This window comes from Mauremys reevesii, linkage group 2, assembly GCF_016161935.1.
Source record: "Mauremys reevesii isolate NIE-2019 linkage group 2, ASM1616193v1, whole genome shotgun sequence".
In the NCBI taxonomy this organism is placed as follows: domain Eukaryota; kingdom Metazoa; phylum Chordata; order Testudines; family Geoemydidae; genus Mauremys; species Mauremys reevesii.
This window is the reverse complement of record NC_052624.1, coordinates 92,687,774-92,705,642: the sequence shown is the minus strand read 5'-3', so window position 1 is coordinate 92,705,642 and position 17,869 is coordinate 92,687,774. Positions and strand designations below refer to the sequence as shown.

Sequence of the window (17,869 nt, the reverse complement as noted above, 5' to 3'; positions counted from 1 at the left end):
TTACTATTCCATGAAAATTTATGAAACTGTTTCTTCATCCACTTTATTTTACTATGCATATCTGTCACCAAGTACATTCACCATATCCACAATTGTTCTAAATTAAGTTTAGTGGAACTACACTGTAATTCTACTTTTCTTGATTAGATCATTCCTGGAGAAAAAGTTATTTCAGTGATCCCATTTATCTAGGTTAAAAAAATAAGCTACAATAGTGAGGATCAGAGTTCTCAGTGTCCTGTACACTTCAGCTCATAACAAATATAACCAGACAACATCTAAGAACTGGCAGCTAAAACAAGGAAACAAATATCATAAACGTTCTTGGAATGTTTCATGTGTTTGAATAGTACCAGCTAATTCAATTCTGACTGTGCATAATATATTTTATTCATATACAGATATGTGCTTCAGATAAGTTGATCTTGTGTTATACAGTATTAAAATAGAGACGATTCTATTACATATATGTTAATTTCCAAAAGAGAAACATGAATCTTGTTTGAGAAAAGTAGGGGTTTTCAACTCTTGCTATTGACATATCAAGATTTCACTGAGATAAACATGTTGATAGCACGTTTAGATTAAGTAGGACTGCTGCGATATGCTATAAACTAAACGAACTGAAACTAGTGGCTATACGGAGCTATATTTCATTAGATTTGCCAGAACAATTTAACAGTTCAAAACACAGCAAATCAATCAAAATCTTTTCCCCAAGATATATACCTAGTTCCCGAGAAGTTTAACATAATTCACTTCTGTGCCAGAAAGAAGGTTTTACATAACCCTCTGGCAGAATTGGAAGAGGTCAGAAAAGAAGAAAACTGGAGAAAAAAAAATCACTATACTCTACAGCATTTCCAGTTGACACTGAAATAATTATGTAAAATGCACTTTTTCAGATAAGTATGTTGCAGCTCTGGCACATAAAAAAATTAAGGAAAATACTTCAAATTAACTTTTAATGGAAGCAGTGGTTTAGTGAACTAAACACACTGCTTGGAGTCTGGAGACTTGGGTTCTTTTCCTTACTCTATAATTTAGTTGCTAACCTTGGAAAAGTCCCTTACATTACCTTGGGTCTCTCATCTGTAAAATGGGAAGAATGTTTTCTGCTTTTAATAAAAAGCAAGACAGAACCAAAATGGCCAGCAAAATATTTTGTTATACTGGACTGGTGGTGTCCCCCCCCCCCGCAGTATGTATGCCTGTAAGTTTTTGTTCTATCGCGCCCCCTCTTCACCCCCCACCACCACACACACACACTTTTTTTCTACTTGTTTTTGACGTTGGAAATATAAGAAATGTCAAGTCTTGCATTCTCCAGTTTTTCTGGAGGACTTCTAGAAACTTGCCTACAGTAGAATGAAAGATGTATTTTGAAAACATGTTGGCTAACATGAGTTTTAAAACTCTAGCATAAACACCACAAATAGTGGTGGAGCTAAACCCTTCAACCTCACCCAGCTAAAGTGTTAAAATGAAACTTGGCCCTATCTACATTAGGGTTCTAAAACATATTAGTTAAATGTATTAGCCAAAAGTTCCAAAATACTTTCCCAGGCCTAGCTGACCTGAAGCTTTCAAAGTGGTACAATTATTTCAATTAGGAGTGTGAGATTTTTTTTCTTAAATAAGTACACTGGTACAACTCATTGTATGGACACAGTCATACCGTTACAAAGTTGACTATGTTGCTATATCTTATTTTCCCATCCCATAAGGAAAAGAGCTTTACTGTTATGAGCATCTTTATACCAATGTAATTGCATCCACATGGAAAGGGAGGGGCAAGACAGGGGATGTACAGTATTAAATATTAGTACAGTTTAAGTGGTATAACATTTGTGTTTAGACAAGGCTTTAGTCTTGACAAACCGTATGGAGGTCTCACATAGATGTTTGTGAACTATAGCACTTAACTGAATGGGCCAGGAGGCTGAATCTTTGAGGAAACTTTCTTTTAGCCCAAGTGTTAGTCATTCAAGTTTCATAGGTGCTAATCAAAAAACAGTCTTTAAACAGTTTGACTAAAATACTCTTCCTCTTTCAAACACTTAGCTTCTACTCTTTTGGCTGGTAATTTCATCATTTCCTTAGTTTACTAGTCATAACAGACTAACAGCCTAGACTGGACCCAAATGTTTAATATAAAAAAAAAAATAGACAAGCAGAAAAGGAAAAAAACTTCAGGCCTTCCTGATATCCCAAAGGAAAGAAAGAGGGCACAAGCACAATTTTTTTCCCTTTACAGGTTACCTTTCAGGAAAAAAAAGTCTGTCCTCAGATGAGTGTACAGAACTCCATTTTCCCAACTGAGGGAAGAATTTGGTCTCAAGCATATACCAATTGGTTTTAGCATTATTCAGAGGCTACACCTTAGTTTAAAAAAGATTATATTACAAAATTATAAAAATGGTCTCACACATGATGTCCGGACTTTGTCCAGATAACGTTTTTGTTTTAAAAGAATCTTTCTGGTAAATATCAGTTTTGTGTACTGTAAAAGTTAGTGGACATCATGACAGGCACCTGACTTCTTATCAGTGCTTATATCAGAAGTCTGCTCAGTTCTTCAAAGACTACTGACACTTATATATTGCCCCATCTTACATGTATTTGCCACCAGATGCTTTGTGCTTAGTCATAAATTTCTACATTTATTTTTTTATTTTACCTAAGGAACTATATTTTTTTAAATATCTGTTGCATTAACTATTGAAGAATATAAAAAGGATCTTCAGCCCAGTTTGGTGAGACTAGAGGCAGTACAAGGCTTAAGTACCACATCCAGTCCTCCTCAACTGAAGGAAGTTGCCATAATGCTAGATTTTTAGAGGGAACTGTGGATGGAGAACAATTTTAAAAAAATCCTGGCTTTATATCAGTCTGTTTCAATTTTTCCATGTTTATGCCCAGCAGCTGACATTGTTTGGTGTTTGTCAACACACAGGCACCCGTCATATTTACTTATTAACTGTTCTACAGATGCACCTAACAAAGGGAACACTGCATTGCTAAACTGCAGCAGCACTTCACACCTAATTTTTAGCATTTATATAGCACTATACTTTTCAAAACATTACAAAAATTCATACAACACTTCTGAAGTAGACAAGGACTACAAATCCTATTTTACAGATGGAGAGAAACAGAGACAAATGAGATAGAATTAGAACTCAGGAGTTCTTGACACCTGACCACATGTTTTTCCTCGAGCCAGCTTCAGAAGAACATACTAGGAGTGAAACTAGGTTATATTGGTTTCTCTCTGAAATAGGTTAAATGTATAGTACTGCTGCTAGACACAAAGGGAAAGTAGAAAAAGGGAAAGACAAAACATAGCATAAACGACAAGAGATTAAAAAATAGAGAAAGGAATAATAGTAGAGGGCTTTCTCTAAAACAACCAAATCCAGCATGGTTTTGGGTAATGCTTTCACATATTAGCAAACAGGGTAAAACATTGTATTTTTAAGCATAATTTAACAAACTTTTGCTTAACTTCTTAAATTTTTCAAAGCAGATTAGTTGTCCCTTTATCTCTGCTTAATTACTGGAGAGCTGAATTTTTAAAAGCAGTACAACAAGCTACTACTTTGGATACTGGATTTTGTCAGATGCATGCCTCAAAACTATCACAAAACTGTTCTTCAAAGATTCTGTCATACCTTCAATGTTAACTATACAAGTTGCATCAACACCTAGTGTATTTAAGAATTAACGCAAAAAGTTAATGTAATATTTGAATAATCAAGCACACTGAAGTCAGAAAACTCCAGTAGTTAGTTTATAATGGAACATTAATTGCTACATTGTATAATCTGAATATTTTAAAGGTACAGAATGAAAAAACCAGCAATACGTTTCATAGAAATAACCTCGTGTATGTACCGAGTGAGAATTTTAAAGCTGGAATCTTAAGTTTGTGATTTTCTTGATTGGAGTGCTTGAGTTCTTTGTTGCATCACACTTTCCCATCCCCACCCCCACCCCCTTTTATTAAAAAGAGTATTAAGTACTTTAGAGGCATATCACCATTGTTAACACAGACTAGTAGCACATCAGAAAAACAAAAATTTAAACTCATAAGCAAAAAATGCTAGCTTTCGCTGTTCATAACCTTTTAAAACATTTACAAGATGTTGTTTAAACTTTTATGGTTTTTCCTTTTAATTAGACATTCAAGAGAAAGCCAAGTTTGAAGTGTTGACTTTCAGCCATTTGAATTACGCAAGAGCAAACATTTTAATCAGAACTTATCAGGATTTTTTTCCCCAATATTTGCAGAGTTCAAGAACAGCTGAACTGATTTTTCCCAATTCCTTAATAAAATATTCATCTCTAGGCCAAGATGCAACACCTCAGAGATCATCACAAGAAGAAGGTGTTTGCGAAAGTTATCAGTAACCGAAACAAGGGGAGGAGGTTAAAATGGAATCTACAGCTCAACCCTAGCAAATGGTATACGAGCACCATGGTCTTCCAGTGTAATTATCTGTTCTTTTAAAAATATTTGAAAGGCAGATCTCTAAATTTAATCAATTGACTTTTACCATAAATTTCCCAAGACACTATATACCCATATGATCACTCAGTAATTTAAACCACCAGTGACAGGACATTCTGGTTAATTATAATTTTAGCCTAAACTCCCTCTGTGCATTAATAAGCAAATTTAAGATTAATTCTCCTTACCTATGATAGGACAAATTTTCTCTCATGTGATCTACCATTAATCATGTTTTTCCTTTAGTCCAGTTTTTAGTTCAATGTCTACATTTGCATTGCAGACAGCTATACAAAAAAAACTATTTAGTACTGCTATTTGAGCAAGTGCCACATGTCTTAACTTTATCCAGGTATTCAAATCTATTCCTTCAGTACTTTGAAGTCATTAGCAAGTCTAAAAAATCAGGAATGTTGGGTAACTTTGAAATTTAGTAATTTTATTTTCTCCTTAATTTCATAACTAATGTGTCCTCAGTAGAGAACCCTTGCTCAGGGAATTATTTACCTACAGAGATTAGTCTGACCTCAGGCCTGTTTTCAGAATGCTTTGCAAAATTAACTGTTTTTCAAAAAATCCATCCCATAACCACCAAAGATAAGGAAAAAGAACAAGAAAAGAGAGCCACTGAACAAAGGAGAGGTAAAAACCTAAGTCCACTACAAGTAATAATGTAAATCTTAAATTCTGAATTCAGAACTCACACCACAATGACAGAGGTCCTTGATATACATCAGATAGATATAAATTAGGTAAAAGAACAAGTATTCAGAATTTTTAAAAGCTCTTCCATTCCCTACCTTAAAAAACTGAAGTTTTAAATTTTAAGTTTTTCAAGGAAAGCTTTGTTCTAAAGAAATACTCAAACATATTAGTACCTCTACCTAAGTGTGAAATAAAACAAATATATTAGGTTATGTGAATTGAACGTGTGATCACACAGTTTACAATGACCTGGATTACCTGAATGAAGTCATGGGAAGCTACCTGATCTTGTCTTACAATTCCATGCTTTGTAAAACACTTCAGAATTAGTTACTAGAGAAAGTTTAAATACTCTAATACAGATATGAAAAGTTTGTTGCAATATGGTTTTGTTAATATAACATATTTTTGTACTAGAGTGTTCAAAGTTCAATCTAGTTGCTACAGAAATACCTTATATCCTCATTCTTCTATTATCTTAAACGTGCAATTTTTTCCTACAGAATAACTGTTAATACAGACAAAAGAAAAACATAGGCATCACTACCAATTATTTCAAGTAGTATCTTAATAGCCAATGTTCATTTGTCTCCCAGTCCAGCAAAGAAACACTAAAACTGATCTCATTCAGACCAAGCACAACAGGTCTTGAAAAATCCATTCACCTACTCATTGGTAATGAGTGAAACTTTTCACTGGCAAGTGAAGGAGCTTAAACAGTGTCTGCAGAATTTAAGGTTTTTAATGAAAACTAAATTTCTAGCCCTTATGGTTGCAAAGACAAACTTCCAGATGTGAACCATAGGTAAAACTGATCCAATGTCTGCAGATGCTCAGAGCCCACCTCCAAGCAGCAACAGGTTGAAAATGACAAGACACTAGTCCAGTGGTTCTCAAACTTTTGTACTGGTAACCCCTTTCACATAGCCTCTGAGTGCGACCCCCCCTTATAAATTAAAAACACTTTTTTATATATTTAACACCATTATAAATGCTGGAGGCAAAGCGGGGTTTAGGATGGAGGATGACAGTTCGCAACCCTCACGTAATAACCTCGTGACCCCCCTGAGGGGTCCTAACCCCAGTTTGAGAACCCCTGCACTAGTCAATGTCACAATTGCAATTCAGAACTCTGAACAGACAAGTATCATGTCAGTTTCACTCTGCTGCTTATTTAAGTTATAAGCTAGTGAAGTCATTGGAGCTGTTGTGTCCCTGTACCTCATTAGTTTCTTCTCCATCCCCAATATTTTATATAAAGCTTCTGGCTGGGAAGTTCAGTCATCTAGCTGAAAAAGTACATAAGCCTTTTTCCAAGCCTTGAAGACAAAAATACCTAAAGCACTGTAAAAGTTTATTCACGTTATCTTCATTTTCACCCTCCCTAGATACCAAAATTGCTACAGTCAGGTAGCATTACTGCAAGCACATTCTGTGCAGCTCTAGGGCATTATCATTAGGAAACAGACTAGAAGCCAGAGAAAGGTGAGCTTATTATCGTAACACCATTACACCTAGACACTAGCTCAGAATGAAGCCTTTATACCAGCGGTTATCAAACTGAGGGTCAGGACCCCAAAGTGAGTCACAACCCTGTTTTAATGGGGTCGCCACAGCTGGCAGACATGCTGGGGCCCGAAGCCGAACCCTCAGCCCCACCACCCAGAGCCAAAGGGCTTAAGCCCTGGGTGGCAGGGCTCAGGCTTTGGTTTCAGCCCTGGACAGCGGAGCTCAGGTTATAGGCCCCTCGCCCAGAGCAGCAGGCCCATGCTCAGGCTTCAGTTCCCCTCCTAGGGTCATGTAATATTTTTTGTTGTCAGAAGGGTGTCACAGTGCAATAACATTTGAGAACCACTGCTTTATATCATACAGGTCAAGATGGCACATGCCCTAAGAAGCTGTTGCCGTCATGAAAGCATTACACTTGTCCATGCAACTATGGCCTAAACTATGCAGTAAATCCTTCCAACTTATTTGGCAGAGCATTTGTGCAACTAAGAAATGCACATTAACTGATTCAAGATTCATATTATAACCTTCACTTTTATTTAGATAATTCCAAAAATGCCCCACAAAATGAAAATATATAAACTAGTGCAAAATATTTATATTGGGGCAGATTAAAACTGCCCAGAATTTTCTGATATGCCCACAACAGGAAAACCTTCAAAAACAGTGAAACTTCTCTTTATACCTTTTCCCATAAAGCAGGTGAGACACTGAATAGACCAGGGGTCGGCAACCTTTCAGAAGTAGTGTGCCGAGTCTTCATTTATTCACTCTAATTTAAGGTTTTGCGTGCCAGTAATACATTTTAACGTTTTTTAGAAGGTCTCTTTGTATAAGTCTATAATATATAATTAAACTATTGTTGTATGTAAAGTAAATAAGGCTTTTAAAATGTTTAAGAAGCTTCATCTAGAATTAAATTAAAATACAGAGCCCTCCCGGACCGGTGGCCAGGACCCGGGTAGTGAGTGTGCCACTGAAAATCAGCTCATGTGCCGCCTTCAGCACACGTGCCATAGGTTACCTACCCCTGGAATAGACTATACCCAGACTCCCAGAGATTTGTGAGGTGGGATGGACTGGTAACTGATGTACCTCTTCAAGGTGTACTCTCAAAAGTAACAATGCACTGGCGTGGATGGATAATTTCTATCTTTCAAGGCAATTTGAGTGGTTAACTCCCATAGTCCCCTTTGAAAAGCCCAGCCCTAAATAACAGCTGCTTTAGAAACATCTAAATTAGACACCTCTTAAAACCTCCCTATCAATACTGTGGCCTGTTCTGCTACTGGCTGGCCCAACTGCTCCAGCAAGCAACTTAAAAAGCCTTCTATCCCCTTGACCAAGACAGTAAAACTTTTAGACCTTTAGTTACACTGGTGCAAAAGTTTATATGGACACTTATTGGTTTAAACCAAGCTTCTTTCCATTTAGCTGATTAGGAATCAGTTTAAATTAAACTGAAATAAGCCACTCAAACTAAAATAAGGATGTTTATACAGGGGCTTAACAAACAAAGTTTAAAATGGTTCAATTTTCTTGTTTAGATAAGACCAAAACTAAAACTTCTAGCCCATGTGTGAGAAAAGGCCATCCCAAGCTAGCCATCATTAATCCTTCCTGCTGTCCTCAATATGAAGGACAGATTTAAGAACAGAAGCATGGAAAATCCACTATATTCTTCCCCAGCAACAGGCAAAGAAAATGATGTTCAGAGCGGCATTTTGAATACATATAAATGGGGCAAAATAAGATTTATCAAGGCCAGAGAGGAGGTTGCAATAGCGAAGACATGAGTAATGCAGGCCTGAATGTGAGTTTTAGTAATGACGACAAAAAGGAAAAGCCAGATATTAGAGATGCTATGCAGGGACAAATTGAAAGATTTAGACATGCCCTATATGCGACATTTTAGAGCGGGATGAATTGAAGACAGTGTTCAAGTTACAGACCCATTGTGTGTTAAAGGCAAAGAGCCCCCATTACAGAAAATTAATACTTTTGGGGAGGCCTAGTTAAAACAGGAGCTGATGGAAAAGCAGACAGGTGCTGAGGATGATTCAAGTATACCCAAGAACTATGTATACCCAAGAACTATGGCCCTTTATCATCAGAGCATCTGTGCACTGCACAAGCATTAATGAATTTATCTTCACATCCACTTCAGGAAGTATCATCCCCATTTTATAGACAAGAAACAGTCAAAAAGAGTATATGTGACCCAGCCAAGGACAACTGCAGGGCATGGAATTTAACCCAGATCTCCTAGGTCCAAAGCCCTAATCGGAAGGCCATCCTTTCCTCCCTCATTGTCTCTATAAATGCAGTCTCCCACTGGCTGCCCCAACTCCTCCAGCTAGTCAGAAAGAAGACATTGGCAAGGGAAATTAGTAAATATAGAAGTATCTCTGTATATACTAAGAGATTGGACAGAAATCACAGATGACCTGGGGAAAAAGTCTAAGATAAATTCTGGAAAACAAGCCATCAGATTTGCAATTCAGACATTTGTATGACAAATCAGGTAATTTTTAAATTGAAGGGATAGAAATTCTCATGCTTCAAACCAAAAGCCTACTTTATTTTGTAATTGTCCACTACACGGTTTCATGCACCTTCCTCTAAAGCATTTCTTACTGGCAGCTGTGTAAAGAAAAATAAACTGGACTAGATGAACTACTAATTGTATCAGATATGGCAATTCCTTAGTTGAAACCCATAGCATATTATTGCACTTCATGACTGGAATACTGCACACATCAGCTCATAATTCAGCAATTCTGAATTCAATCAGTATTTCCTAAATCCAATTGTTCCCTTAAATCATGATAATTTTTTTAAAAAAAGTTTCTTTAGCCAATTATAACACTCTTAAATGACAAATACTTTTCATCCTAATGATTGTCTTTGTTCCGATTATGAATACTTTTTCCTGTTTTGAAACATTCTGAAGTTTACTAAGATGTTTCACAACAACTGCAATTTCAAATACATCTTATTTTTAAAAACCATCTTTGTTTTATTCCCCCAACATAATACAGGATTCAAATTGAGTTACTCAACCACTTCAATGTTTAGTGCCCATCCAGAAAGTGGATTTTACTGACAAGCCTCAGTAGAATGCCAGGATGGCTCAGAGAACATGCACCATTTTCAATGAGCCCTGGCCAAAGTGTTAACTGACACAGAACCATCAGAGGGAGCATGAAATTGTTTTTCATGGAGCCTACGGAATTCTTGTCAATGGAGTGATAAAATTAAAAATACAAATATTTTTAGAACCTGAATATCTTTACACATCAGTTTGTAACAACTTTAAGATAAATCAAGTATTGGCCCAAGACCATCACAAGATTCTTTTATTACAAATATAGTTCTTCTTTTGGAAATACGCACAGGCCAAACACACAGCCCTCTCAAAAATCCAGTTAATTAAAAACAAGTTAATAATAAATATCTTTGCAATACAAATACAAAAGGTAGATAACTCTACCTGACAATACTCAGCCATTATTGAAGCCATTTTTTTCTGCATACACAAAAAACAAAACTTAGCCATCAGGTTATCATATACATTAAGCAGAGAAAGACCCTGACCCTGCCAAAACACACACACCTAATTAACTTTTTATACTACAAGTGTCCACTGATATCAGTGGAACTACTTGCAGTGCATGAAGTTTAAACACAGTGGTAAATCTTTGCAGGATAAGGACATAAGCATAATTTTTTAAAAATTAAGTACTTAGTGAAACATGCATAGTTCCTTTGCAGCATTTAATATTGCCTCTTTTTCTACAATAATTAGTTTGCACTAATAATTTACACAAGTGCAAACACTAAATGCCCCATATTTTATTCAATTTAATTTTTAACGAACTCATTTCTAAAAGATTAACTAAGCTATAAAATAATTTAACATTTACCTATATCTGGGGTTAGATAGGAACAGGATGCTTATGAGGGAAATCTGCTCATTAAAACATTTAACAGACTTAGTACCCCAGAGGTCTTACCCTCAGTGGGGGATGGTGATTTCCCACTTAAGATAACATTATAATGGGAAGTTTATAACCACTGCCACACACAGTGAGATTTTAGCTTTACAATCTCTCTTCTCTACAAGAGAAAAAAGGAGCAGATGTGACAGGTCCACTTTGTTGCATTAGGGTCTCTTCCCTGCTCCAGGGACAAGGCAGGAGTATGATTTTAGTAAATCACAGTCTCTCCCCCTCCTTATCCCCAATGGGATGGGAGAACAGAAAACCCTGTTTCCCCCCTAAATTAGATATAAATCTTCCCGTTTCGCCATCCAAGTTATTCGGGACAGAGCCTCCCCCCAGCGGATATAACCCTTTCCCGCCCCCGACACTCTTTTCCGTAGACGTACACACAGCATCAAATCTCTAACACCAACTCACCTGACAGTGGGGCTGTAAGGGCTCCGAGAGCGGCGCCAGCTGCTACTGTAGGGACTGGGCGACACATCCCCGCCGCGTTCGTACGAGCTGTGCCGGCTGTAGCTAGGGGATCGGCGGCGGCCGTAGGGGCTGAGGGGGGAGCGCCCGCCGATGGGGCTGGGCGATTTGCGGCTCCTCTGGCTCTGGGAGGCCCTGTGCGACGGGGGGCTGTCGTCCCGGCCGGGGCTGGGGGACGATCGCTGCCGCCTGTAGGCCCGAGGCTCGGCCTTATCCTCCCGATAAGCCTTCGGCGGGTCCTTGTAGGCCGAGGGCGGCTCTTTGGCCGCTTTAGTCCGGCTCTTGTGCGCTTTGCCCTCCCGCTCCTTCCTGCCACTGCCGGGGGAGGCGGCCGGGCCCTTCCTGCGGGCGTCGCTGCCGCCGCCACTGCTGCTCTTGGGGCCCTCCCGGTCCTGGCCCCCGGTCTGATTGTGGCGGCTGCGGGACTTGGAGGAGGAAGAGGAGGCCTCGGCTCCCCCCCTGGCCACCGCCGTCCCCTCCTGCTGCTTCTCCTCCCCCCGCCTGCGGTGCTCCCGGTGCCGCTCTCTGGAGCGGCCGCTGCTGCCGCGATGTTCCCGGCGCGGCCGGCTGCTCCGCTCCGACTCCCCCCGGGGGCGCTGGCTCCCCCCGCCGGAGGAGGAGGCCGGGCTTCCCCCGCCGCTCCCCGCCCCTCCTGGTCCGGCCGCTCCGCTTCCCACCAGCCCCTCGGACTGGGAGCTCACGTCGTCGTACTCCTCCACCAGCGTGCTCAGCCCCCCGCTACCGCGCCGCTTCTCCGGCTCCTGGGCGCCGCCACCGCCGCCCCCTGCGCCTCCCCCGCGGCCCCGACGCCGCTTGTGCCGGGACCCCGAGCGCCGCTTGCCCCGGGGCCGCTTCCGCTCCCCCCCGTCCCCGCAGCAGGAGGAGGCGCTGGTGGCCGCCAGGAACAGCAGAGACTGCGGCGGCAGCGGCGGCTGCAGGAGCGGCGGCTGCAGGAGCGGAAACAGCAGCGGGTGAGGAGCCGGCGGCGGCGGAGCGGGAGGCTGCGGCTGGGCCGCGAAGCGCTTCCGTCTCCGGTGATGCAGCCGCTTCTTGTCCGCCGGCGCCTCCACCGCTGCCGAGCCGCCCCAGCCCCGGCTTCCCCCGCTCCCTCCAGCTGGCGCCGCGTCCGAGGTGCTCGGCATCGAGCTCACTCAAGGCCGAGGACTAGGACGCGGCCTGCGAATCCGCCGCCGCCGCCTTCAGGGCGCTGCCGGCGCCATGGAGACACCGCGCCGCGCACAGGCGGCCCCCGGCCCCGCAGCCCGCCTCAGACCGCGCCGCCCGCCCGGCCGCGCCTCACATCGGGCCGCGACCCCCGCGCTCGGGCCGCCCGGCAGCAGCGGGGGTGGGGCTGGGGGGGGGCTCAGTCTCCAACGAGCCCGCAGGCTCCTAGGCCCGGCTCCCGCTGTCCCCGCAACACGGAAGAGTCTCACGGCGGCCTCCTCAGTCCATCCCGGCCCGCGCCGCCTCCTCCTCCTCCGGCGGCGGCTGCTCGCCTCTCTCGGCCCCTCCGGCGGCGCCTGCGGGCCGCGCTGCCCCCCGCGGCTCCTTCTCGAGTCCCAGGGTCGCTGTCGCGCCGCAGGTGTCCCAGCTACGCGCACTCCCGGCGGCTCGATCCCGGCGCTCGCAGCCGGGCAGCGATCGAGAGGCCTCCGCGCTGTGCGACTGACACACACACACAGGGGACAGGGCGCGCACTGCGCACGCGCGTACAGCGGGGGAGGAGGGGGGGGGCGCTCACTAGCGCGAGCGTTCTCCCCGTCGCCGGCCGGGAGACTATCGACACCACGCGAGAGACTCCCCTGAACGTCACGACCGGAAGGTTTCGTGCGTAGCTTCCGGCCGGGTCTCGAGCCCAATCCGCTTCAGCGCGGGGAAGAGGGCAGCAGGTGAAAGGTCATCCAAGAGGTTCCTGTTGCGGGGGAGGGCGGTGTCGCTGCTTGTCGCTAGGAGGATTCCCCCCCCCCGTGGTTCTTGCTACAGGCCCGGGCCTGTGGTGCCCATCCCGGGCTACAGGCGGCAGCGAGGCCGCTGGTTACCGGGCGGGGGCGCCGTGTTGTCCGCCCCACGCGTTGAACGGCAGCCGCGGGTGGTTCGGCGTCACGCGCCGCGGGTCCCGGTCTCGAGCCCAGAGCCTCGTGCGCACTTTTCAGGCTGTGAGAGCAGCAGCAGCCCGAGCAGTAATCCCTGCCCTAGGCCCGCTGGCTGCATGTACACACGGGCCGCCTCGTGCACCGCTCCCTACTCGGTGTGGTGCACAGCGGGGGGGCAGTCCTGCCCCAGCGGAGTTGTTTTTTCGCTCAGTGGGACTGGGGACATGCGTTCTCATTACCATAATCAGGGAGATGACCCCACCTAAGAGAAGCATTGAATGATCTGTATTAACAATGTTTGCACTTAAATTTTAAATATAAACACAAGCTCCTTCGGTTTCTCCAGCTCTGGTGACTATCATGATTGTTGCAAGTATTTGGTGATTGTCTTATGTGCCAATTGTTCAGGTCTTCTGGTATCTTAGCGTTCTTTAGGGTAGATTTCTTTAACTTTTGTGTTGCAGAGAGAGGAAAAAAAATGAAAACTTAAGTCCTAAAGGTATAAAAACCAGAAAACAAGTAAAATTATGCATTATTTTTAAAACTCTTATGATTTTAAACCAATCTTAAATCTGGGGACTGCCTTGTGATTTTGGAATATCACTATGGCATGGCAATCTTCACTTCTAAAATAGATATTGATGGTGCTAGTGTTTCGTTAGAAATCAAGGCGCTGGTGGAGTATATGTGCAAGCAACAAAGTTTAAAAAATATGTTTGGGGGAAGATGTAGGTCAAGCATTTCCCTTCAGCTCTTAGTAGCTGGCAGCCTTAAGTGTCCTACCGGTTTTATATATGCAGTGTTTTTGTAGCTGTGTTTGTCCCAAGATATTAGAGAGACAAAGTGGGTGAGGTAATAAATATATTTTATTGGACCAACTTCTGATGGTGAGAGAGACAAGCTTTTGAGCATACACCAAGTTCTTTTTCAGTTTTAAGAAAGATATGCTCATTTGACTGTCACTGCTAAATACAAGGTGGGACAGATTGTTAAGCTTAATAAGGAGATAGCACACATGGAATAGACCATTCAAGGCAAAGTGGGCAGTTAATACCTCTGCAGTCATAGCACAAAGGAGGTTTAATGGGTTACAGTGTATTGTAATGAGCGTACTCCACTAGAGACTTTTACAGTGGTGCAGCTGCATCAGTCCAGCTGTGCCATTGTAAGCTCTTTAATATAGCCACTCTAAACCCATGGGAGAGAGCTCTCCTGTCAGGTTAACTACTTCAGCCCTCATGAGCAGCAGTAGCAACTCTCACACTGACATAGTGCTGTCTACACCGGCACTTGTTTCGGTGTGTCTTATGTGTCTCAGGGGGTGATTTATTCACCCTTCTGAATGACAAGTTATGCCAACATAAGCTGTAATGTAGATGTAGCTTGAGTGTTCATTCAAGAGCATAGTGATTGTCTCATTTCACCCACGTAGTTGTTATTGGGGTATTTAGTGCACTGGATGAGGTACCACATGTTGTGAAAGTTGTTGTTATAATAATAATAGCAATAGGAGATAGGTATATCTCCTAGAACTGGAAGGGACCTTGAAAGGTCATCAAGTCCAGCCCCCTGCCTTCACTAGCAGGACCAAGTACTGATTTTTGCCCCAGATCCCTAAGTGGCCCCCTCATGAACTCACAACCCTGGGTTTAGCAGGCCAATGAGCTATCCCTCCCACTTCCTCACTGTAGCAGTGGAGGTATGGCTTCAGGTTTTGCATCTACTGTTCTGGCAAGTTCTGATGCCGCTTTGACTTAGTGAGTCTTGGTCTGAAGGGAGCTTGCTTGTGATGATGAGCTTGGCAAGGCTGGGGGGTTGTTTGAAGGCCAGAAGTGGGGATTGCAGAAACATGTTAGGTTTTTTTTTCAGGAAGTGGTCCCTATTGAGTATGGGTTGTACTTTTTTTATGATAGCTCCTATGGGTTCCAGTGTGGGGTGGGGGTTTAGTTTTTCCCCTGTATTGAAGCGGACTATTTGGGGGACCCGTTCCATGAATCAGTGTGCTGCTCTGATGGAGTGTGCTGGTGTAGTGAAGGCGGTTTTAAGTGTGTTAAGGTATGTCTCCTGGATTTTCTCCTCCGAGCATATTCTGTGGTATTTGAGTGCCTGGTTGCAAACAACAGATTTATTACTGTGTCTGGGATGATTACTGAATCTGTGAAGAGAATTGTTTGGTGATCAATGGGTTTTATTAATAAATTTATATTTTCCCAAATACAACAAATATACCAAAATATAAGAATCTTATAATATACAAAGTAGATAAAGGGAGGGGAAGGGAAACAACATCTATCCTCCGGGTCCATGTTAATCATAGACCTCTAAAAGGTCAGCTTAATTGTTTTCAGTTTTTCAGGCATTCCCTTTCTGCATAATGCTAGTCATTTGGTAGCTGCAAGGTCAGCTGTTATCACTGAGCCAGGCATTAATACACCTCTACCCCGATATAACATGACCCAATATAACATGAATTTGGATATAATGCGGTAAAGCACCACTCCAGGGGGTGGGGCTGTGCACTCCGGCAGATCAAAGCAAGTTTGATATAACACGGTTTCACCTATAACACAGTAAGATTTTTTGGCTCCCGAGGACAGCGTTATATCGGGGTAGAGGTGCATTAGTTGGGGATCAACTTCCATTTTTGTAGGATTTTTTTTTTTAAGCAACCAAAGATGCACATTGAAACCACGCCGCCTTATTATCAGGTAATCTTCACCTATCAGGAATATATCCAAGAGTGAACATTAAGTGAGAGGACTCCAACTTAGCATCAAATATTAAATTGGTCCTTTGATCCACCTCATAAGAAATTGTTGATACAGGGACAACCCAAAACATGTAAGCTAATATAGCACCGAGGGAGTTAAATTTCCAACAGTAGTCAGCATTGATTTGCCCATTACCCGATGTGGGGACCAGTATTTTCAAAAAAGTGTCTTTCAGTGAATAAGCCATATTCTCTAACCTATAGTTGCTTTTTAAACATTAGATAACAATTGTATTCCATTAGGTTGGAGATGGTTGTGTATCCAAACCTCTATTCCAAGGAAGTCTCAAATTATCAATCTTTGGCAGATTTTTTTGGGCCAGAATAAAAAAGCTGAATAAATCCAGGAAGTTTTCCTCCAAAGTAATAAAGGTTCTGGCGTTCCCAGTGCTTTACCTGGAGATATTTCCATGCTCTGGTGCAGGAAAAGTCAAATTGTTGGTGAAGACCTACAAATGGTTTAAGTTGTAGGTTAGCCATATCACAGTCATAATTCCTCTGTCCATTCAATCTCTCCACATCAAGCTTTTGCCACCACTTTTAAGGATTGAATTATTCCATAGGGCCCCCTCAATGTGGAAGAATGGATGGAAGCAGAACTCTCCACACAAGTTTGACCAAGTTTGCTTCACAGCTGTTGTTGTGGATGTTCTGGAGCCATAAAATCTATAATAATTTGATCCTACAATGCCTGAAAGTGGGAGAGGGTATACTAGTTTTTGGTAAATCTGAATCCACAAAATGCCTGGCTTAACAAAAAGGAGATCTGATTTTCCAAGTTGGGAAAATGAAATCCTCCCAGAGATAGAGGAACCTATAATTTCTTCAGAGCCGGTCTAGGTTTCTTACCTGTACCCCAAACGAACATTCTAAAAATGTTAGTGAATTTTTAAAAATAGGTTTGAGGAATAGAAATAGGGAGACGCCCCAGGACAAACAAAATTCTGGGACGGACATTCATTAATTTTACCTCAAACTGAGGGTTAACAAAGTCCATCTCCCCACATAGTTAGCCACTTAGGCAATAATTGGTTATCCACAGGTTTCTTGTGTATAGTTGTCTGTAGGATTCAATTGTTGAAGCTGACTGTGAAGTCCTGGAAATTGATGCTGGGGTGGGAGTGTTCTTGAGGGAGATGGGTGGGTGGTTGAAGTTGTGATGGATATCTATGAAGGAGTTTAGGTCATCTGTCCAGAGGATGAAAATATCACTGATGTATCTCAGGTGTTTCATAGGTTTCCTGGTGCATTTGTCCAGAAATTCTTCCTTGAAAGTGGCCCATGAAGATGCTGGCATATTGGGAAGCTATTCTAGCACCCATGGCTGTTTGCAGAGTTTGGGTAAAGTGTTTGTTGTTGATGTAAAATAGTTATAGATGAGGATTAAATAGATGAGGTTGGCAATATGTTTGGGGCAGGTATCTGTCTACAGTCTATAGTTTGGTAGATATTTGAGGCAGGCAGCGATGCCATCATAGTGAGGGATGTTGATATATATAGTGCTCTAAGGGAGGTTGTTAATGTTGCGACATTTCGGGAAGAAGTCAGTTGTTTCCTAGAGAAAACTGGCCCTTTGTGCAGTGTATGCTATGTTCAGATATGATACCTGGGTTTCCTTGTTTGTTTATCTTGGGCAGCATGTAGAAGGACCCTGCAGTGCATTTATGGGGAATGTGGTTGTAGAGTTTCTCTTGGCTTTGTTGGGAGAAGGATTTGATATCCTGAAATTCTTGGGTGAATTGTAGTGCAAGGTCTTTTGAGTTCTTTAAAGTAGGTGGTGTCAGAGTTGGCTGTTGGCCAC

General features: G+C 42.6%; 1 protein-coding gene across 2 annotated transcripts in view; it reads right to left on the bottom strand.

Moving 5' to 3' along the window:
- The window catches only part of CDK13 (cyclin dependent kinase 13), a 66,091-nt gene extending 53,600 nt beyond the window's left edge, over positions 1-12,491 (bottom strand). For both annotated transcript variants that reach the window (XM_039525899.1, XM_039525900.1), the window contains exon 1: positions 11,149-12,491. In XM_039525899.1, the coding sequence (XP_039381833.1) occupies positions 11,149-12,347 (1,199 nt within the window). In that variant the 5' untranslated portion in view covers positions 12,348-12,491. The remainder of the gene's footprint in view (positions 1-11,148) is intronic.
- Between the last annotated feature and the right edge of the window lie 5,378 nt (positions 12,492-17,869).